Below are 23144 nucleotides of genomic sequence, written 5' to 3' on the forward strand. Positions count from 1 at the left end.
AAAAAACCCAAACCCAGAAATCTGAGGGAATGCCTTGACTTCAGCCAGTCCTGCGGTCAATGTTGGCACTGTCTTCAGGGGTCAATGCTGGCTGGGATTTGAGGTCTAATCCCATTGTGAGAAGCCTGAATGCAAAAGGGCACGGGGCACAAATAAACCACGAGAGAGAGAGCCCCAGGGGTACAACCCACAAACCCAACATGTGGACTGACTCCAAACCCAGCCCGTAAAGAGGCTTAGCAGGAGAAAAGCCTCGAGCTGAACTTCTCCCATGTTAGCGTCCCTCTTTCCTGAACGGCATGTGACACTTGTCCCCAAATACTGCACAGAGACCAGGCCTTTTTGCTCAGAAGGGAGAAACCAGCAGAGTCACTTACCTGATGCAGGCGGCTGGTCACTGGCAGGGCCTCCAGAGCCAGGACCTCCCCTCATGGAGCTGGGAAGTCGTGCATCAGCCCCATCCAGGGGCTGGCCTCCCGCCTCTGCCCCTTCAGCTGCTTCGGGCGGAAGGCCCACGCCATAGGCGCTCTGGGGCAAGGGTCCACTCGGGGGGCAACCCATCAGGGGTTCCCGGTCCTCCCTAGCAGGGTTCCTGCAGCCTGGCCAGCCATCTGCAGAGTTGGAGCTGGCTGCCCAGTGGGGGCAATTGCCACCCTCCGCTTCTCTTTGCAAGTACTTTTCGGAGGACATAGGAATCCAGTCAGTCCTGCACGGAGGCTCAGCAAAGTGGAAGCTTTCGGAATCCACCAAGCTCTCTGTCCCAGTGAAGCACTGGCTTAGACTGTCATTCTCTCCCACCTCCAGGGGTTCAGGGAAAGGCGGTGTGGATGCGCTTCCAGGCTGAGTGAGGAACAATATAGAGTCTGGGGTCCGGGGACGCCTGTCCACGTATTCGTCTTCCGTGGGAATCTGCCTGAAGGGGTCCCCCTCAATCTCGCCGACCAGGGTGAGCAGCGCAGTGTCTTCTCCCGGCACACAGGAACCGCCACCTGCACACGCACGTCCACTGCCGGGACAGCACCTATCTTCAGAAAACATCTTCTGATCCAGAGTCAGCGGTAAGACACCCTCACAGATTTCACGCTGACTAGGGGCTTCCACACGAGTGCAGCTAAGATTGCTGCCTGAGGACTCCTGCTGATTTAAATTCAGAAGGCAGAGCATTAATACCAGCGATGGTAGTACATGGGTCTGCTAAACGTGGCTGAAAATGGGTGTTTATAGTAATTATTTCCACCATAACAAGTACAGATGGAATATTCACTATGTCGCTTTATTTGGGTTATTTAAGATTAGGGGGTGGGGAGAACCCTCAGATAGAGTGCAACCGGAATCAGATGAATCGACCTGCATTTCCAATGGGATAGCATGTTTACACTGAAGCAAGGGAAGAGCTGACCCAAATAACTTTAGAACACAGGATTTTGTCTATCCCTCAATCTAAATTTTTTAAAAACCCTGTAAACAAATATTGAACTCTGGTTAGTAGCTTTGCTTTTCGCTGTGGTATGGCTTAGTGATCCTGAAACTACTTTCTGTGTATTCTGGAACTGAGTAAATGAGTAAATATACTGAGAATAACGGGAGCTGGGTTTCTTACTGTTGGAGAAGGGAAGATTCAAATACAGCTAAAGAAAGACTACAATAAATCCTGTAGTGTTGGGACCGGAATTGGAGAAATCAGTATGAGCTCAAGGTTTAAAATTTATATATCTTTAGGGACTTCCCTGGTGGCACAGTGGTTAAGGATCCACCTGCCAATGCAGCGGACACAGGTTTGAGCCCTGGTCCGGGAAGATCCCACATGCCGTGGAGCAAGTAAGCCCGTGCGCCACAACTACTGAGGTCGCAAGCCACAACTACCGAAGTCCACGTGCCTAGAGCCCGTGCTCCGCAACGAGAAGCCACCACAACAAGAAGCCCGCACACCGCAACGAAGAGCAGCCCCCGCTCGCCGCAACTAGAGAAAAGCCCGCGCGCAGCAACGAAGACCCAGTGCAGCCAAAAATCAATAAATAAATATTTTTTAAATGTATATATCTTTATACCTAAGAACCTAGACCTAAAAGATATAATGGGATAATTAATGAAATTTTAAGATCAAATGTAAATTATTGATATATAATAGTATTGTACCACTACTAAATTTTTTGATTTTGATAAAGGTACTATGGTTATATAAGAGAATGTCCTTGTTCTTAAGAAATTTACATGAGTATTTAAGGGTAGAGGAACATGATGTCTGCCACACACTCTAAAATGGTTCATGAGGGCTTCCCTGGTAGCACAGTGGTTAAGAATCCACCTGCCAATGCAGGGGACACAGGTTCGAGCCCTGGTCCGGGAAGATCCCACATGCCGCGGAGCAACTAAGTCCATGTGCCACAACTACTGAGACTGTGCTCTAGAGCCTGCGAGCCACAGCTACTGAAGCCCGCACGCCTAGAGCCCGTGCTCCGCAATAAGAGAATCCACCGCAATGAGAAGGCCACACACCGCAACAAAGAGTAGCCCCCGCTCACCACAACTAGAGAAAGCCCGCGCACAGCAACAAAGACCCAACGCAGCCAAAAAATAAATAAATTAAATAAATAAATTTTTAAAAAATGGTTCAAGAGAAAAAGTATACATACGCATATACAAACATACAGATAGCAAATAATAAAGCAATGTGAAAATATAAACAATCGGTGGATCTGAGTATAGGGCAGGTGGAAGTTTTTTATACTATCTCACTGCTTTCCTACAATTTTGAAGTTACACCAAAATTAAAAGCCACCAAAATAACTACAGAGTACAGGAATGTGAACACTCTTCCCTCCTAGGACTCTGTCCTAGGCAATAGAGATTGGCACTAAAATAATAATATAAATAATACATGGGCAGAGAGATGACAGAAATGGAATGAAATACAGAGAAAACAGCATTTAGGATAAGCACTGACTTGGGCTTTGGGTTACTCTGTGGGGATCAATCCCAGGATTTGAGGTTCCATACTCTCAGGGAAGTACCCATTCACAATTTGACTCAATATTTGACTACTAATAGTTATATCAGCCATTTTTTTTTTTTTTGGCCTCGTGCACTCAGCTTTGTGGGATCTTAGTTCCCCAACCAGGGATGGAACCCGGGCCCTGACAGTGAAAGCGCCGAGTCCTAACCACGGGACCATCAGGGAATTCCCCCAAATTGTTAACAGTACTTAAAGGAGGCACTTAAGACTTTTAAAGTTACCTTATTTCCACTTAGGCGGCCGCAAGCTTCATTGACCCAGTGCCACAAATTAGCTAGAAAAACAAAGTAAGGATAAGCACTTCATATGATTATTTCCTATTTCTAATTCAGTATTATTGACCACTATGTCAGATCAATACTGTCTTTAAACAAAATCGTCTGCAAATCTGAGAGTGAAACATTTAAAAGAAAATCAACCAATTTAAAGACTGTGAAGGCATCTTCCTCCTCCTACCAAAAACAGAACCTTTTGATCTATGTAAAGCCAAATATGATGCCCTAATGTTCCACTCAATACCTTCAGGCACATTTGAGGGCTGTCAGAGCTGCTGTTTTGACTACAGACATTCTCATGCCCTTAGCAATTTTTCTTTGACGATTAGGGACCCTGTTAGGTATTGTAGGGGAACAAAGGTGACGTGGGTCTAGGGGACTTAGCACAAATATATGTATGATAAAAGTAAAGTGCATGCCAGAAGGCTGTGTCAGCCTCCACTGAATTCCAGCGGGCCCTGAATCCTTTTCCCCTACACCCTGCTGCTTCTCAGAAGAAAGAAGAATATGTTCTGTGGCATGTACAAAGTATATCTTCCTTAACTTTTAAAAATAGAACTGATGAAACTTAAAAGGTCAAATCTATGCATTTAAAAAATCTATATAATACAAAGATAAAATTTTATCCCACCTCCACTGAATATTTGATATTGAATTCACTATAAAGACTAAAGCTGGGCTTCCCTGGTGGCGCAGTGGTTGAGAATCCGCCTGCCAATGCAGGGAACACGGGTTCGTGCCCCGGTCCGGGAAGATCCCACATGCCGCGGAGCGGCTGGGCCCGTGAGCCATGGCCGCTGAGCCTGCGCGTCCGGAGCCTGTGCTCCGCAACGGGAGAGGCCACAACAGTGAGAGGCCCGCATATCACAAAACAAACAAACAAACAAAAAAAACTAAACCTAAGAGGTTGTCCATTTTCCACTGGAAGATAATGATGTCATCCTAATAGGTCATGATACCTCTTATGTGACCTTGCCTGGTCTATTTAACCTCTCTGAGTCTCAGTTTCTGCAACATAAAACGGGGGAAATAATAATGCCCCCCTCTCAGTGCTGTTGTGGAGACTTAGGACACGTAAAATATGTAGAGCAGTGTTGGCACATGATAAATATTTAATATGTCAGTTACAACTACCATCATCACTATTATTCGTGCTTATTTTCTATCACTTTAAAATTATATAAAAATAAAGATACTCCAAATAAAAGGAAAGTTGCAGCTCTTTCCTTTTAGGGATCAGGACTAGACAGTTACAGATGATACTAAAAATAACATTTGTACACAGAGGGGGCAATTACTCATAACTACTGTGATAATCTGTCTCCCGGTTGACTGCAAAAGCCCTCCTTACTGGTGGGTCTGCATCCACTCTTTCTGTGCCCCCAAATTTAATACTAAAACCACAGGGTTGTTTGCCTCTCTGTGCTCAGGATGGGAGCACACTTCTTAGAGGTTTCATGTCACACTGCTTCTGACTTTCTGCTCCAGCTGCGCTAACCTTCCAATCCCCCCAGCTTGCTCAGCTCCCTCCAATCATGCAATTCTCTTTGCATGGAATGCTTCTGATTCTCCTTAGCTCCCCTTGGGCTAGTTCATTCCACCTTGTCTTTCAGATCTCAAGTCCCCTGCCTCTGCCCTGGGAGGCCCTGGCCGACCCCGAGGCTGGACAGACAACTGTTGTCACCGCTGGAGCGCTTGCACCTCCCTTTCCACACTCAGCCTCATTCTGTGGGCCAGTCCCTGTCTTGCTCACAGAGAAGCTTCTTCCGTGAGGGCACTGGCTCTGTTTGTGTTGCTCACTATTGAGACCCCAGTGTCTGTCCAGTCCCTGGTGGCCAAGAAACATGTGTTGAATGAAGGGATGAAGAGAAAGCTGACAGACGCACGTCCCGGCTCAGTGATGGACAGGCCCACTGCCTTTGACATTGGTAAGATATGGCCAAAAGAGATTATCACAGAGAAAAAAACTAAAGAATGAAACAGTGGGAGTCTGTTTATCTCATGAAAACATGGCTGTATGAGTGAGCAATCCATCAGCATCTCTGAACATGCATTATTCCAATCCCCAGTTCCGAGGCTGGGGAGGTGAAGTTGCATTAAATAACAAGATTCAATAATGACAGACTTTTTAAAAAGTTAATTCCAATTTTTCCCCTTCAAATACTCTCTGCTTAACACTGGCATCGTCAGTCACCATCTTCCCTCTTTAATCTTTTGATCGCCCAGTGTTACACTAGGCGGTGGAATGTTAATGGAAATAGTAAGATATGCAGGATTTCATGAAGTCTACGGATGTGACTGTGAGAGAACGGATGGAATCACAGCAAAGCAAAGGTGGAAGAAACAAGTGACCAACTGAAAATGTGAAAGGATGGTGAGACCACAGGTGCTTCAAAGACAATGATGTGCACGAGGTTTAGGAAACCTAGTGAAGCCTTGAACACTTTCTTTAAAATTATACTTTTTAGCTTTGTAGTATAAAAGTCAAACACGACGTGATGTTAAAAGACACTATCAAACAATTTTTTGGTGTGGAAAAACTATTCCCAATGAACGAGACGACACTTGATTATTCATTCTAAGAACGAGCACCCGCATTTTACTGAATATGAGGCCACTGACTTTCAGAATTTTAAATTCACCGATCAGGGCAACACCCCAGTCAAAACTTTCCATCTGCCATGTACCTGAACATCGTGTCTCTTTTAATTCAGTAATTAATTAAATTTAAGTAATTAAAAGTGTTTGTATTCTAGGATAAATGCAACCTCTGTATATCTGACACTATATAATCTATACAACAGTCATTGGTTTCCTGCACCTAGAATATTTTTGTTTGCATATACATAAACAGGCACAATGGATTTTTGTTCATTTGTTCATCTGTTTGTTTTGCCAGAGAACAATGAATTAGGTATAAAGCGTGTGTCACCTTAGTTTAAACAGATCACCAGAGGCAGTCAGAGGGCAATATACGCCTCTTCAAAGCATACACCTAGAAATGTATCTATTGGCTTTAAGATTCATTTTCAAAACCCAATGTAGACACAATACCTGTTAGTGCTTTCCCTTTTTTCCTATAGTAAACGCCAAAGATGACAGCAGCAACTAATGCCACAGATACGAAGAGAAGCAGAATAATTAAACTGGGCAAGTAAATCTGGGGTTCTGTGTTGGAAGAAAATGAGAAAAATGGCATTAAAGATTGTTTATTTTTACTTTCTCCATTTAAAAACATAACCCTTTCAATCAAACCCCAGAATCAAGGATGTTGGTGTGGAATAAGAACAATAGGAAGGTCCCCGACCAGGACTGTAGGTTGGTCAGGGAGAGCCCCCGTTCAGGAGGGTGAAATCGACAACGCAGCCCAGTCCTGCCGGCTGCCATAGCTCTGAGGGGCCAGCCCAGGACCATATTTAAATGCTTCTACTTTAGACCAACTCTAATAGGGATGACCACACCATCCACCATCTTTGTTTACCCACAGAACACTTCACTCTCTCTAGGTGGATGGGCTCTGGAGGCAAAAGGAAGCCCCTTATCCAATCTCTTTCCAAATAACAACATGGCACCAGGGTTTTGCTGGTCATGAGAACAGAACCACAGCCATCCTGCGAAGTGTTTCAGGTACTTCATCTACAACACAGTGTGGACTCAACCATTTTTTGCATCCCCCCTTGCGGGGGCTACTCTTCATTGCGGTGCGTGGGTTTCTCGTTGCCGTGGCTTCTCTTGTTGCAGAGCTTGGGCTCTAGGTGCACAGGCTTCAGTAGTCGTGGTACACGGGCTCAGTAGCTGTGGCTCACAGGCTCTAGAGTGCAGGCTCATTAGTTGTGATGCATGGGCTTAGTTGCTCCGCGGCACGTGGGATCTTCCTGGACCAGGGCTCGAACCCGTGTCCCCTGCATTGGCAGGCAGATTCTCAACCACTGCGCTACCAGGGAAGTCCTCTCCTTCTGTCTTTTTTTTTTTTTTTTTTTTTTTTTTTTTTTTTTTTTTTTTTTTTTTTTTTTTTTTGCGGTATGCGGGCCTCTCACTGTTGTGGTCTCTCTCGTTGCGGAGCACAGACTCCGGACGCGCAGGCCTGGCGGCCATGGCTCACGGGCTTAGTTGCTCCGCGGCATGTGGGATCTTCCCGGACCAGGGCACGAACCCGTGTCTCCTGCATCGGCAGGCGGATTCTCAACCACTGCGCCACCAGGGAAGCCCTCTCCTTCTGTCTTTTTTAAGCCAATTTTTTATTCCCTCAGTTATTTTTAATGTTCTCTTAATGGTCTTTTTAAAATGCTGCTCTGACTGTGCAATTCCGTATCCAGAACGCTTTGATGTTCTCCTCTTTGCCAAAATGTCAAAGCTGAGGCCTTGACTTTCTTAGTCAATGTTCGTCAACCCCCTCGCTCTGTGGCCTAGGTCCTCTTGCCTCATTAGAAAGGTTTTCTTGCCGCTTATGCCTCCTCCTGTGCTGTGATACCTGGACCCACCTTCACAGCATCTCCCTCACCTGGGTAAGCAGCTTCCACCATTAACTGTCAACTTTCTGTCAATCATTGAAACTGTATTTGAGATTGATTTGATCCACAGGATGTTCCAGAAATAATGATAACTATCTTCTAACAAGTTGCTAACTCTGGCTGGTGACCAAAATCTCCCACAGGTACCCTACTGGGACCACTGTGACCACCACCATCCTATCACATCTGGGCATTTTAATTTATGTTTGCACCTCAGTTTTCTTTCTTTTTTTGCCATATACTAATAAATGACTAGTTATCCATTCCTTTTTTGGCACATACGAATAAATTACTAGCTATCCATTCCACAGTAGAAAATTATCAAATAAACAACATATCTGGAATTAAAATACTAATAAAAATGAAATACTGAGCTGACCATGGATAGGATGAGATGAGAAGGGAGAAATGGACGCCTCTGGATATAGCGTGTAATTCGGGAGAAATCTAGAAGAGCTGTGACTAGGCTGGGGCACATCTACCCAACCAACCTGCTCTATTCAACATACCATTGGGTGGTTTTGTAGGTGGAAGAGAACTACAGACCACATCTGATTTATCGGTCCCGTGAAGTGCTTCTGTCTCTCCAAGAATGGTACAGCTGTGAGGGGAAAGGTAGGTAAGTGCTTTGGTTTTATATTCTTATTTTAAAAAATGCTTTAAAAAGTTCTATCCCTTTAGATTGCAAGCTCATTCAGGAGAGGAACTAGGTCTTTGGGGATGTTTGAACCCCCAGTGTCTATCCACACATCATTAAGGTGGACAAAGGCAAGAGTAACTACTGCCAGTGTCCTCTAAGAAGTGTCCTCTGAGTGCATGGTCCAAAAGAGAAAAGCTTGGTGTCTTCAGTAAAGAAGATTCCAAATTCAGTTACCATGGCTAAGTGATAAACTTTGGATGAATACCCTTTCAAAGTTGAAAACACAGAAAATCTTTTCAAAACAAAACTTGGGTAAGTGGATCAGAAAATAAATATTTTACGAGAATTAATTTATTGGGAACTGAAAGAATCATGACATTGATTATGAGTATTCAACAACAAGCATGCCATGAAAGGACTCAGGAATTTCACTCTGGATATACTCACATAAGTGTGAGATAGTATATAGAAGAGATGATTCATTGCAAACTTACTTACTACTGTAAAAGACTGCAAACCACTTAAATGACTATCAATAGAGAGCTTATTAAATAAATTATGGTACATCTCTAGGATGACATACTATGTAGCTATAAAAAGCCACAAAGATCTAAGTGAACTAATATGGAATGAGCTTCCTTCAGGATATATTATGCAGAGAAAAAAAACCCCAAGTGTGTAAACATTTATTTAAACAGGAGGCTTCTATTTGCACATACACCACACACACACACACACACACACACACACACACACATCTTTGTACAAGTAAACCAGTGACGCTGGGAAGCTGGGAAAAGTGGGACTGGTGAGAAGGTAATAAGCATCCTAAGTAATTTGCGACTAGATAAGGTTAGAAAAAGGGAAAAAGCAGCGGCAACTGTAAGTCAAAGCTTCAATCAAACTGAATCTAACAAGCAATACACAACTCTTGTCACACATCAGGGTGAAGACTGGCTGCACTGGTTTATTTCCCTCACGCCCAACTGACAGACTTTTCCTGTTGTGAACCTGGCTTCCAGAGGAAGCCTCATCAAACTGAATCAGTCTGTTTTCAAAACAGACGAGACAGTAGAGGCTGAGTTGGGTTTAAAATCAACAAACCCTCTGGGTTCCTTCGTTGTCACTTACTTGGTCCAGGGTTTGCACTTTTCTGTGGAGGAAGAGGCGTCAGAGAAGTAGCCTGCGAGGCAGGGCTCGCACACCGTGTCCTTGTTGAGCTGCACTGTCAAAAAGACCAATGGACAAAAGAACACAAGACAAACGAGGACACTTAGAGATCGGCCAGGAGGATGGTCTAGAGGACCAGAGATCAGAAGCGCCCCGCCTGCCTCTTGCCTCCACATTCCCACCCTCACCACCTGCGGCCGGTGGCTGAAGTCCTCACAGACTTCAGAGGGCCTGAGACCCCACAGCAGGTGACAGCAGTGTGTCCAGAGGGGAACTGGCTCACTTTCAGGGCGCCAATGCCACATCTGAATTAGATCCAGCTCTCTGGTCTGGACCCTCTGACGGTCAGAGCCACCGTCCTGGTCACCGATCCTTTGTTTCCTGGCCAGGGAGCCTGCTATCTGTTTTGTTTTAATCAAGCACCTGTCTGTTCTCCCCTGTCTCCCCTTTGGGGCTTACCCCAGGCTTTGGGTACAGAGAATGGCAGCCCATTTACCGCTTTTAAAGGAAACTTCTTGTCTTGACCCTTTCTGATCAATACTCTCACCAGTCTAAGTATTGGAGCGTTGACAAAGTTTTCAAAACAAAGAAAAAAGAAAAAAAAGAACCAAAGTACACTATGGTCTCTTTCCCTTAAACCAAGGGTTGGTAGTTAACGGTTTTCTATAAAGAGCCATACAATAAATATCTTAGGCTTTGCAGGCCTTCTGGTCTCTGCAAATTACTTGTAGTGTGAAAGAAGTCACAGATAATGCGTTAAAAAAAAAATAGATGCGGCTGTGTTCTAATAACATCCTATTTACACAAACACAAGCGGTGGGATGGATTTTGGACCCCTGCCTTAAGCCATAGCACTGAAAGCAGGAATTGATCCTGGTTAGTGAGCTGTCTTCACCTCTCTCATATTCCACATGAACTACATTATCAAAATAGGAAATGTCTCAGATTTCCTATGTCTATTACCTTTACTGCAATTGACACATGATGACCCTTTGGTAATTCCAGTAAAGAAGGATATTGGCTACCGTGTGATATCATAAGCAACCCGCTTGTGCCAAAACCACAAATTACTCTTGAAATTAGTAGCACTTCTGTGGTTTATTTTCATGAATAAAACCCTAAAATAAGGAATTACATTTTCTTTGTCCAAAGTCAAGAGGGAAGTACATTCTTGATTTCTGCAATTGCCTCAATAAGTAGGGTACCCACCCCTTACTCTAGCAATTTGATTTGCCTTGAAATGATATCAGCAAAGGTGCATTTAAGATCTAGTCACTCGTATTAATTCAAACCGCTTTTAAAAAGATAAACACCCTCTGGAAGAGTAACCCTTAAAAACAAAGCGACTTCCTAAAGGGGCTGCAAGGCACGAAGAGCCTGAAGGGACACAACTTTCATGTCTGCTCTTTGTAACACTGACCTGCTGGGGGCATCCTGCACATTCTCCTTTCTCTTTTTTCCTTTCACAATCACACTCCCACTTTATAAAAGAAGGCATACCTTCTCCAAATCCTACCACAGTGCCAAACTTCTGAGATGCCAAACAAAGCAGCAAGTCAAAATATTGGTGATGGAAAAAAGCTCCTGCATTCAGAGCACCTCATTACAGCTTGTCTTCCCCTATCTATTAAGGGCAAGGGTGTGACAACAGATATGGGGTATTTGGGATCGGGTTCAGTTGTTCTGAGTTCAAATATACTGCAAGGCAGGGGTAAAATTTTCAGTCATCCACGTCACCCCCTCTACCCTCCACCTATTGCTGAAGGATGCACCATTTCCAAAGGAGCAAAGCAGAGAGGACACTGACCAGAAAAAAAAAAAAACAGCAGAAGGGACCAGCACCTTTTTTCATGCAGCTAACAAACTTCTGGAAAGGCTCTGGGTCTTGCTTATATCTCAGAACCAGAATTCAGAAGGGAGCAGGCTGTCATAGGGAGATTTATTTTAGTAATTTAAAAAATCGTCAGACTTCTTCCCACGAGAAAGCCTGTCTGGTCTAATTGAAGGACTGACTGTGTCAGACTCTGTGATGGACATTTTCCTCCATACGAAATGAAATGAATAATATTTTTAATTCTCCCAACCCTGTGTTTTACTTTTATAATTATAATATAGCAAAATATAATATATTCATCTTTTGGACCAACTGTGTATAATAATAACTGTAGTAACAACTCAGTCCAGAAGAAATGTTTTTACACTTAGAACCCTGAGTCACAAGAAATTTTTAAAAATTAAAATTTCAAATAGGTGCATTTTTTTTTTCATGTGAAATTGTATGGAAAGGTGATTAGTATAAACCCCCCGAGCCTAAAAATACATTAGGATAAAACTCTGTGGGGAAGGTGAAATGGATAGAAATCAAAGGAGAGAAAAGAACTATATAAAATTTCCAACAGTTAGACGATCAGTGCATTTTTAAATGGGTGATGATGGCTATTCAGTTGCTATCCCATGTTTTGATTCCGCTGAATATTTTAGAAAGTGTAACTTACTGCTGTTCCAATTCCCTGGAAACTGAGTCCTTAAGAGACTCTTTCAATTTGTAATAAAAATGTTTAGCTGCCTATTTAAAATTTTGGCCAGAGGTGCACAGCTTTTCAAAAATTCTCCTAAGAGGGTGCACATGTTTTTAAAAAAACTTTGGGGACCCCTGCATGATCCGGTTCCCCCCTTACTGGGCATGGGAAGGTTCAGAAGGAGGAGCCTTAGAGAAGAGCGCGTGGGCCGAGCTCTCACATTCCCCTGGAGGCGCACAGCCTGGGGTCCGTTCCCAGGGAACCCACAGCCTCCTCCAGCGCCCCCTGGTCCCGCAGAGTGTCATGACTCAGGGAAGCCGTCTGAGAGGCCGCTTTGGCCTGGCGGTACTTGCACGGCTTTGGGGAGAGCCGCCAGATGCGGGACCCCGGCTCGTACCCGGGAGCCGGGCGCCGAAGCCGGGCGCGCACTCGGCGTTGCGACGGCAGCAGCGGCAGTCCTCGCTCCAGTGGTACCCGGCGGTGCAGGCGCAGCGCCGCGGAGCCGTCCGGTTGCCGGGCTCCACGGCCACCAGGGCCTTGCCTGTGGGAGACAAAGACAGGGCGGGGAGGCAGCAGGAGCAAGGGCGGATACACACCTTCCACCTCGTGCCACTCGCTCTCCAGCACCACCAGCCCCAAACCACCCAGACCCCCCTGACGCAGCGCACGGATGAATCACTCAGGACGCCGGGATTCAGGAACTCCCAAGTTCCCCCTCACATTTCCTGTGCTGGCACTAAAACATCCCAGAAGGTTTTGTTGGTTTTTTTTTTTTTTTTTTTTCTCTCTCTCTCTCTCTCAATAATTAAGAGTCTTTGGTTTTTGAAAAGTCAGTTTTCATGTTGGTAGGAAGATTAAGGCCTGAGGAGTTTCTGATCATTGACTATTTTGACGAATGCAAAACAGTCGACTTCACAGCTTCTTGAGTTTTAGTAAATTCAAACGTGATAAACATTCTTAACACCCATGCTAGATCAGACCTAAGAGAACCGGGTTTCTGGAGACTGGGGATTCATCTTGGGATCCTGCAGAGCTGCAGGATTATTCAGAGTCCTGAAAACAGGCGTCCCTGTGGGATTAGATACGGGCAAAGTAAGGAGGTTGGGCCTGGCGACATACTTGGAAATTAATCTCTCCCCCAAAGCTTAGGATAACACGTTCGTTGTCTCTTTTCTCACAACACATAGCAAAGTGCTCTCTTCTTATCTCAAACCTCCTGGCCCTTTCCAGTTTTTGTGGAATAGAGGTAAATGCTCACACACAGTCAACCCTCATTATTTGCTGGTTCATATTGGCAGTTTCGCCTACTGGTTAAAATTTAATCGTAACCCCCAAATCAATAACTCCTGGTGCTTTCGCAGTTATTCTCCAACACATGCAGAACAGCAAAAATTCGGAGTCACTGGCTGGACATTCATGTCCCCAGCCAAGGGCAAACAGAGTGACACTGCCTTCTAGTTTTAGCTCTCACACTGGAAATCACAGTCCTTTTTGTGGTCTATTTAGTGTCCTATTTTTGGCATTTTTGTGTTTTTTATTGGTGAGTTCACTGTTTAAAATGGCCCCCAAGCATAGGGCTGAAGTGCTGTCGAGTGTTTCTAAGTCCAAGAAGGCCATGATGTGTCTTCTGGAGAAAATCCATGCATTAGATAAACTTTGTTCAAGGCTGTTTATTGTGAGTTCATTGTTAATGAATCAAAATATTTCTTAAATAAGGTGTTTTTATAAACAGAAACACATACTAAATGAGGTTATATTCACCCATCTAGGAGTGGTGGTTCAGTATTTGCTAGCTCAGTGTTTGTGGCAACTTTATAGAACATAACTAACTGTGAATAACAAGAATCACCTGCACACACATGCATACGTGAAACAACACAATAACATTTATTTAAAACAGACTTCCTACTCCTCCTATACATCCCCATCTCACCTGGATTGTCCAAACAGCCCTTGTACTTTATATTTCTGAATACTTATCAGAGTTTGTTATGGACTGATGTTTGTGTCCTGTCAAAATTCATATGTTGAAATCCTAACAACCGCCCCCCCGCAGTGTGATGATATTAGGAGGTGGGGGCTTTGGGAGGTAATTAGGTCATGAGGGTGGAGCCCCCATGAATGGTATTAGTGCCCTTATAATAAGAGATGGCACAAAGCTTGCTTCTGCTCTCTGTTCGCCACCATGTGAGGACACAAGAAAGTGGCTGTCTTGAAACAAGGAATAGGGAACACACCAAGAGCCCCGCCATACTGGCACCCTTATCCCAGACTTCCAGCCTCCAGAACTGTTCGGTATATATATTTGTTGTTTAAGCCACTGAGTCTGTGGTATTCTGTTACAGCAGCCTGAACTGCCTAGGACAAAGTTCCAAGAGAAAACAAAGAAACCAGAAACCTGTTCCCTCCTTCACTGTCTCAAGTTATAACCAGCAGGGAGGGAATGCTTCATGTTCCCATTCTTTTCAGACTAGAGCTGGGTGAATCTGAGAAGTCTCCACTCCCTTCTGTGTCCACTCTCCAAGGCCCAGGTCAGCTCTGAAGCACCAAGACCAATTTGCATAAACATGGACATACTGTCTGGAACATATGGAAAAGTGTCATTTTCCTTGGAAAATTCGAATTCCAGTATCCCACTCAAAATTAAGTGCAGGCTTCCCTGGTGGCGCAGTGGTTGAGAGTCCGCCTGCCGATGCAGGGGTCACGGGTTCGTGCCCCGGTCCGGGAGGATCCCACATGCCGCGGAGCGGCTGGGTCCATGGGCCATGGCCTCTGAGCCTGTGCGTCCGGCGCCTGTGCTCCGCAACAGGAGAGGCCACAACAGTGAGAGGCCCGCGTACCACAAAATAAATAAATAAATAAAAAATGTAAGTGCATGTGGACTTCCCTGGTGGCGCAGTGGTTAAGAATCCTCCTGCCAATGCAGGGGACACGGGTTCGATCCAGGAAGATCCCACGTGCTGGGGAACAACTAAGTCCATGCGCCACAACTACTGAACCTGTCCTCTAGAGCCCGCAAGCCACAACTACTGAAGCCTGCGCGCCTAGAGCCCATGCTCCGCAACAAGAGAAGCCACCACAATGAGAAGCCCACGAACCCCAATGAAGAGTAGCCCCCACTTGCCGCAGCTAGAGAAAGCTTGCATGAAGCAACGAAGACCCAACACAGCCAAAAATAAGTAAATAAAATAAGTAAATAAATATATAAAAGTAAGTGCATGTAAGCCTGTGTGGTTATGAACAATTTTGACATATTTTAAATATCTTAATGCACTAGGTTTGGGGCTTTAATCAATTTTGGCAGTAGACAGGGTGAATCTTTCTTTCCAAGAGACAGCAATGAGTCAAGCTCATTACTAAGCAGTGGGAAAGAAAAAAGACTTGATCAGATGCTTCTGCTCAATGGAGTTTCCATGTTACCTTCTCTGGACAAAATCTGCCAGCTCTCTCTAACACTTTAGAAAAATTATGATGTTTAGAAAAATGCTTATTTCCTAGTTCTGTCTACTGAAAAAAAAAAACCAAACAAACCTATATACAACGATCAATCCAGTAGCAACGAGCCTTCCCAGCACCCAGACTGAAGTTGCTAAATAATATGTTCTGCTGAAAGCAATGAGAAATCCTTGGAGAAATGGCTGATTCCAGCTTAGGGCAGGAAACGTCCAAGATGAGGCTGGGAGCAAGAGAGCTCAGAAGGACACCAGGGGCCACATTGAAAGACTTGGGGGCCACCTGGGAGAGGTGAGATAATCCAAGCACCAGTAAAACTAGTAACCGCAATAGATTAAAACACCTCAAAAACGTAAATGCATGAGTTCATAATATTCATACAAATCCTTTGGAGACAACTTGGTGATCGAGTCATTATTTTGAAAAGTGGTAAATAAAGTTACAAGCATTCTTTCTGCCTTTCCTGTATATACTGTACTTCAGGGTAACAACCCATTGATGGGGGGAAGTTTCTCTTTAGAAAGCATTGCAGCCAATAAAGGAAGAAGGGATGATGGAATTAGAACATCACCTTTCTGCAGCCCCTAATGAAAATGGATCTAGGCTATGATCATCAACAGCTGCTAATATCACCCAAAAGAGAGAGAAGCAGCTACTCTGTGAGTACTGACATCACCACATTATGCTCACCTTTGAAGGAGTTTTGTCAAAAACAAAGCAGAAAAACCCAGATTCTGATCAGCCTTCTAGATCTAATAACCCCTTTACAGGAAATATTGGAGATATAAATATTCAGATATATATATATACATATATCTGAATCACTTTGCTGTATAGCTGAAACTAACACAACACTGTAAATCAACTATACTTCAATAAAAACAAAACAAAACAAAACTATTCCAGAACAGAAGTTCTACATGAAGAATTTTAACACAATCCTTCTGGGATCCGAAGCACATCTTTCTGGGGGTCTGTGGTCAAAACTTCTTCCCATGGCCCCTAAAAGACACAGTATTGCTGTATCTAAAAATATCATTTATCCACACAGCCCCCGACATGACTGACTCACCTGTGTCACAAACTGTATGCAGCAAGCATTTATCTTCTTCATTCCAGGTGTCCAGGTATTCATCCGGGCCACAGGGCAGACAGACGCTTTCAGAGGTAGCAGTGCATTTGGAAGACAAGTACTTTCCTTAAATTAGAAGGGGAAACATGCACCAATCAAAAATACTCCCTCCCAAAAAAGCCAACAAATCAACAAAAATGCACCAATCTGGGAATTCCCTGGTGGTCCAGTGGTAAGGACTCCGTGCTTTCACTGCTGTGGACCCAGGCTCAATCCCCGGTCAGGGAACTAAGATCCTGCAAGCCACGGGGTGTGGCCAAAAAAAAACAAAACCAAAAACAAAAAAAAACAAGCACCAATCTACTGGACCCCTTACATGACCATGATTCCAGGGCATCCATCCCCCTAAGGTAGACTGATACATGAGATAAGACCACATCTCACAGCGACGGCTCCTCAGGCCTCCCGGCTGGCTCCGATAACCTCTCCTGGGTTTGCTGTACCTGTGTTCACGGCAGTCTTTTAGATCTTCTCAGTAAAAGGTCACCCCTTCCACCCCAAACCTCTGCTGACTAAGGAAAAGAACTATGGTTTTCAAACTGGTGCCTGCAGAACTTGAGGGGTTCGCTGGGGGCTAAGCAAGAGGAACTTCCTCTCACCTCTCCCCTCCCATCTTCAAAACCCCTCTACTGTCAACCTGGATAGTTAACTTCGTTTGTCCCAAGTATACTGTGGGCTCACGGTTAACTTAGTTTGAACAGAGAGTAATACACACACACGTGCATGCATGAAAATCACTGGACCTTCCTTCTACGAACCCAAAAAATATTTGTAGCTGAAATATCTAAAGGATCTTGTTATAAGGTAAGCACCTTTTCCTCAAAGCTCTCCTCCTCTCCCCAGAACAGTGAGTGAGTGAGGACCCTCTGGACTTGGGGCTTCACTGAGGCCATAGAAACACTGAGTCACCTTCTGGCAGAACAATTTTGGGGAAGTGGTGACCAGTCCACCCTCTACCCCTCGGCAGGTATGGTGGGGAGGAGTTATAACAGGGTTTCGGCAATTTTTAGCAGTGATTCTAGGACAGATTACCACCCCCATCCTCCGCTGATTTCTGTGAAAATAATACTTTTTTTTTTTTTTTGGCCACACCGCATGGCTTGCAGGATCTTAGTTCTCCCATCAGGAATCGAACCTGGGCCCTTGGCAGTGAAAGTGCCAAGTCCTAACCACTGGACCGCCAGGGAATTTCCCAAAACAGTACTTTTCAATAAGAGCTGTATCTCATATTTTGAGAGTCTGAATCACAAACTTCTAAAACAGAGTTTCAGAAACCATCTTGCCTTCTCAAGAAACAGTGATTTGGAAAGCTGGTACTTAATTCATGTTCCAGCATGTACTTATTTCAAGTACCAGTTTCTGAAATTGCTCTTGATTTTTAAGTGATTTCATCAACTGAGAGAAAAGTTTTTGTCTTCAGAGTGACGAACACCGCTACCTACCACTAACGCAAAAAGCCTATGCAATTTCTTTTTTTTTGCCTGGCAGGATAGAAATGGTTCCTTAGATTAAAAAAAAAGAACCCCGCCCACTTTTAGAGGACAGTGACAGGAGGTTTAGAAGTACAAACCTGGTTCACATTTGTGACAGCATCGCCCAAGATGCTTGTAATGCCTCTCACTAGTACATGGAGAGCTGATCTGAAAAGTCACCTAAAGAGAAAACACGCATCAGGTAGAGATTAGGCACAGCTTCTTTCTAGAGGAAACAGACAGTGAATTACTTACTCACATTTCTGAAAAGTATAAGAAATCACCATAAACAGCCCTGAAACTGCTCTGCATAATACCACCCCCCTCCCAAAGACGTCACTTTCCTATTCTAGCCCATTTCTCCCTAACAATGTACAAAACCAATGATTCTGGCACCCAAATCCATTTAAGCATTTAAAACAATTTCGGTCATGCTCATGGTAATAGGCCGGATGAAAGGGAAATTTACAAATGGTACAGAGAAGGTTGAAAACCGCTTTACACAACCCATGTCCGAAACCCATGTCCACTTCTGTGTCATCACACGGTGGACAGTTTGCTCAGTCCACTTTGGTCATAAACCTGTAGAAGGACAGAATGGGGCCCCTTAACATGTGTCTTATCCCAGGGGGGGCCAACTGTGGTCTTACAAGCTAGCTCTGATTTTTAAAAGATGCTTAATACCGCTTACCTTTTAAAATTTTAACCATGCAGAGAATCTGAAAAAGTGGGACAGCAAGGGGTTACAGGAAGCCTTCGGGCTTACAGCCAGGAGCCCTGACCGACCGCCCACTGGCTGAAGGATCCCCGCCAAGCTGCTTCAGCTCTTGGAACCCTGTCTCCTTTCTGTATGATTCTAATACCAATATTAATTTCCAAGTCTGCTCATCTAAGCAGAACAAAACAAAAAGCCAAGTCCCCTACAATCACTCAGATTCTTATCAGTTTGCCACAGTAAAGCTCTTTTCTTTATCAGCTTTCTCAGTGTCAGAAAAAAAAAACCACACATTCCTGTTGACAGGCAGGCAGTGGAGTTACAGGCTGAACGAGGAAATGGAAGCGCTGTGCTCAGCTGCTCAGACTTCACACTGTGCGTACCAAGGGTCCGGTTCCTGCTGGGTCCCAGGGATCCAAAGTTCCAACCTTGCCCTCAAGGGACTTCTGCACACCAGGGTGTGTGCTATGATGGAGCCAGGTGGGTCCCTCCCTCAGCTGAAGGCCAGGGGAGGTGTCCCAAAGAGTGTGACAAGCGAGCACAGGCTTGCAGGATAAAAAAGAACTCAGCCAGATGAGGAAAAAGGAACTGGCCCATGGAAGTGGGGGGCATGGCAAGGAAGCCGTCTTGGGCAGAGTATGAGATGTTCAAACAGGGATACTGAGGCCTGAAGTGGCACGTCGGGGGGGGCTGGCAGTGGGGACCATCAGCAGAGTCCCGGGAGACGAGACCAAGGATGGTCAGAGCAATCAGAGGGCTTCACCTGCCTATTAAAGAGCTTGGATGGGAGGTGTAGAAATAGTGCAGCTTGGAAGAAGCCGTGCAGCCTCACAATACCTCAGTTATGAAGGAAGTTTTCTAGAGAGAGCACCACACCCAGGAAAGCCCAGGCTAGCTGAGTAGGGGGTGCAGGATGCCCCCAGTGTGGACCTCTCCAGCCTCCCCCGGGCCAGGTAAAGGGCTTCCCGGAGGGTTGGGGCCAGGGACAGTTACTCTGAGGCTGATGAGAATATCAAATGTGCTTCTGGAGCCAGGTTATGCCAGGAAGGTTGTATTTGGACTTGCTTCCGAGACCTGTCTAACACTCTCTGTGGACCCCTGATAACAAGGATTGACGTTCCCTGAGCATTCACCACATGACAGGGTCTGGTGGACAGTGCGGCGAGCCCACTGAACATTGGGAAGAATGATGTAACAGAAATCACCCCACCTCTCCTTCCGGGTCTCTTTTCCTCTTTGTTTTTACAGGAATCCGTTTCTCTGCGCCTGGCACAGTAATGTGTGCACACGGAAGAAAGATGCACAGGGGGCTTCCGTGGTGGCGCAGTGGTTGAGAGTCCGCCTGCCGATTCAGGGGACACGGGTTCGTGCCCCGGTCCGGGAGGATCCCACATGCCGCGGAGCGGCTGGGCCCGTGAGCCACGGCCGCTGAGCCTGCGCGTCCGGAGCCTGTGCTCCGCAACGGGAGAGGCCACAACAGTGAGAGGCCCGCGCACCGCAAAAAAAAAAAAAGACGCACAGAGGCAAAAGGGTGAAGCTGAATTTGGTCAATGCAACTTCTGTCTCACAACCAGGATTTGTCTGAACCTGATGATATATGAGCGCTCCTGCATTGCTGATGACAAAGGCAAACAAGAGAAATGTGTGGCTGGAGATAAAGGCCGATCGCTTCTGACTCATAAGAAAGCTGCAAGAGTCTCTGTAAGATCAGCACAGACGTTGTCTGTATTACACACACAACTTCTTTTTAGGGGAATCTGGTAAAAGGACTCCCCCAAGCAGCAGCTTAGAAGCTCTGTCAGGTGCTACAGGCTGTGCCCTGGGCTCCAGATCCTGGTACCCGGTGAGCATCATTGACCTGAATATGTGGACAATTTGTTTACACATTTAGGAGAGAGGCAGTGATTCATTCGACCCATCCACCGTCTAACCCAGGAGCGTAATACTTCCTAGCAAAAATGGGGAAGCTACTGATTCCAGAGGTGACCAGATGTCTTAGCTCTTAAACAGATTTTCACAGATTATTCCTTAGAATCCATATCTGTCTCCTAAGCTGACTGTGACTTTACACCTGGACATGTCTTCCTTTTTAAAAATGGAGATATAATTCACATACCATGAAACTCACCATTTCAAAGGGTGCGATTCAGTGTCGGTTTGGTTTTTTTTTTTGTATATTCACAAAGTTGTGCAACCGCTGCTGCTGTCTAACTCCAGAACACCTTCATCACTCCAAAACTGATATGTCTGCTTGACACAGCTCTAGGATTACAGATCTTTTAAGTTGCATAAGCAATTCTGCTACTGGGAGAATTGGCTACGGTGAGGCAGAAGATTATGGAATTAATCTAATTTAAGGTATAGCTTAAACTGAACCCTACTTAATTCTTGAGTTACATCAGATACTTTGCAGTACACCTTCAAACCTTCAAAATGGCAATAAATATACAACTCAAAAGGCAACATAGGGCTTCCCTGGGCGCAGTGGTTGAGAATCCGCCTGCCGATGCAGGAGACACGGGTTCGTGCCCTGGTCCGGGAGGATCCCACATGCCGCGGAGCAACTAAGCTCGTGAGCCGTGGCCGCTGCGCCTGCGCATCCGGAGCCTGTGCTCCGCAAAGGGAGAGGCCACAACAGTGAGAGGCCCGAATACCGCAAAAAAAAAAAAAAAAAAAAAAAAAAAAAAAGGCAACATACATACACAGATATGGTTAAGGAAATGTGGTTTGCGGGTAAATAAAAAGAATCTGGAAAACTCTCTGTAGGAGGCCTACACCTTCAGAAGGCAAGATGTGCCTTTGTTGTTTTGTTCCTTCTCTTGTCCTGCCTCTTTGCTTCTAAGAAGCTCTCTGCTTCTTTTCCCCCACTGGCGGAGCCGCAGCTCTAGGATGACCCCCTTATTAGAGGACCTGCAGCTCCCCGGATCTCACACAGCATGTAAAGCTTGTCCTGTGCTGGTCTCACTCTGATCTCCACGTCCAGAAACCCTGTGGTTTGCTCTCTGCACTGCAGTCCCCGCATTTGTAACTATTAGGAAATCTAGAACTTGGACACCCTGGCCTGTCACCTTTTGCTCATCCCCTGCGGACTTGTCCCTCCATGCTACAGGCCAGATGGGCTCTGCCTGCCTGCCTCCTGGATTCCCAAGTCCCCGCGTCCAACCTTCTTGGGCTCGGTTTCCGGTTAGCCTGAGCTGGACCTCCTTGACACCAGCCTCCCTCTGTCTGGACAGCCTGCCAAATACACCCCCAGACTGGCGTTTTTTTGATGTGAATGAACGGATGCCCTTCAGCCCCTCCCAGTCTGACCCCTTCTTTTTCTTTTTTAACATGTTTATTGGAGTATAATTGCTTTACAATAGTGTTTTAGTTTCTGCTGTATAACAAAGTGAATCAGTTATATGTATACATATATCCCCATATCCCCTCCCTCTTGCGTCTCCCTCCCACGCTCCCTATCCCACCCCTCTAGGTGGTCACAAAGCACAGAGCTGATCTCCCTGTGCTATGCGGCTGCTTCCCACTAGCTATCTATTTTACATTTGGTAGTGTGTATATGTCAATGCCGCTCTCTCACTTCGTCCCAGCTTACCCTCTCCCCTCTCCGTGTCCTCAAGTTCATTCTCTACATCTGCATCTTTATTCCTGTCCTGCCCCTAGGTTCTTCAGAACCTTTTTTTTTTTTTTTAGATTCAATAAATATATGTGTTAGCATACACTATGACCCCTTCTTTATCCTACAGATTCTAGCTCTGACATCTCCCATCTCAACAGCAGCTGGGAGAGCCTCCAGGCTGCTCAAGCCCCTCCTGGTCCTCTGGTCCTTCCCTCCCAACAGCTCAGAATTTGGGCCTGACTCTAGCCCCCAAGACCAAGCTCTCAATGGTTATGAGGTGGTAGCTTTTATTATTGGTGGCAATCCTAGTAAGGCAGTAATTTGATAAAAACATGCTTCTGCTTCAGTGTTTTGGAAGCAACCTCCCAGGGAAGGGGGGGATTCAGCAGAAGGCTGCAGATTTTCAGTTCATCGGGTGATTTTTGTCGACCACCTCCAGTCTCCTCTCTTTGCCCAAGATGTAGCAACAGAAGGCCTTTGGTAACCGAGTTGAGACGTACAAACTTTGAGTTACCTATGTTTCTGTCTAGTTTACCTTCAGGATTGACTTGTTTCCCTCTAAAACAATAGGGCTTCTGAACCATCGTTGTTTTCATTAAGCAAATAAAGCAGAACCACTTCTAAAATG

General features: G+C 45.3%; 1 protein-coding gene across 7 annotated transcripts in view; it reads right to left on the bottom strand.

The window, feature by feature from the left end:
• TNFRSF11A (TNF receptor superfamily member 11a) overlaps positions 1 to 23144 on the bottom strand; it is a 118207-nt gene that overhangs the window by 75644 nt on the left and 19419 nt on the right. For 2 of the 7 annotated variants that reach the window (XM_067016045.1, XM_067016040.1), the window contains exons 2-9: positions 18284 to 18365; positions 16654 to 16779; positions 12526 to 12669; positions 9571 to 9664; positions 8309 to 8400; positions 6343 to 6456; positions 3235 to 3287; positions 378 to 1134 (exon numbers count right to left, since the gene is read on the bottom strand). In XM_067016045.1, the coding sequence (XP_066872146.1) occupies positions 378 to 1134; positions 3235 to 3287; positions 6343 to 6456; positions 8309 to 8400; positions 9571 to 9664; positions 12526 to 12669; positions 16654 to 16779; positions 18284 to 18365 (1462 nt within the window). Of the gene's footprint in view, positions 1 to 377; positions 1138 to 3234; positions 3288 to 6342; positions 6457 to 8308; positions 8401 to 9570; positions 9665 to 12525; positions 12670 to 16653; positions 16780 to 18283; positions 18366 to 23144 lie in introns of all 7 variants that reach the window. The other 5 variants (XM_067016044.1, XM_067016039.1, XM_067016043.1 and 2 more) reach the window with 4 other exon arrangements.

This window comes from Kogia breviceps, chromosome 15, assembly GCF_026419965.1.
Source record: "Kogia breviceps isolate mKogBre1 chromosome 15, mKogBre1 haplotype 1, whole genome shotgun sequence".
Lineage (NCBI taxonomy): Eukaryota > Metazoa > Chordata > Mammalia > Artiodactyla > Physeteridae > Kogia > Kogia breviceps.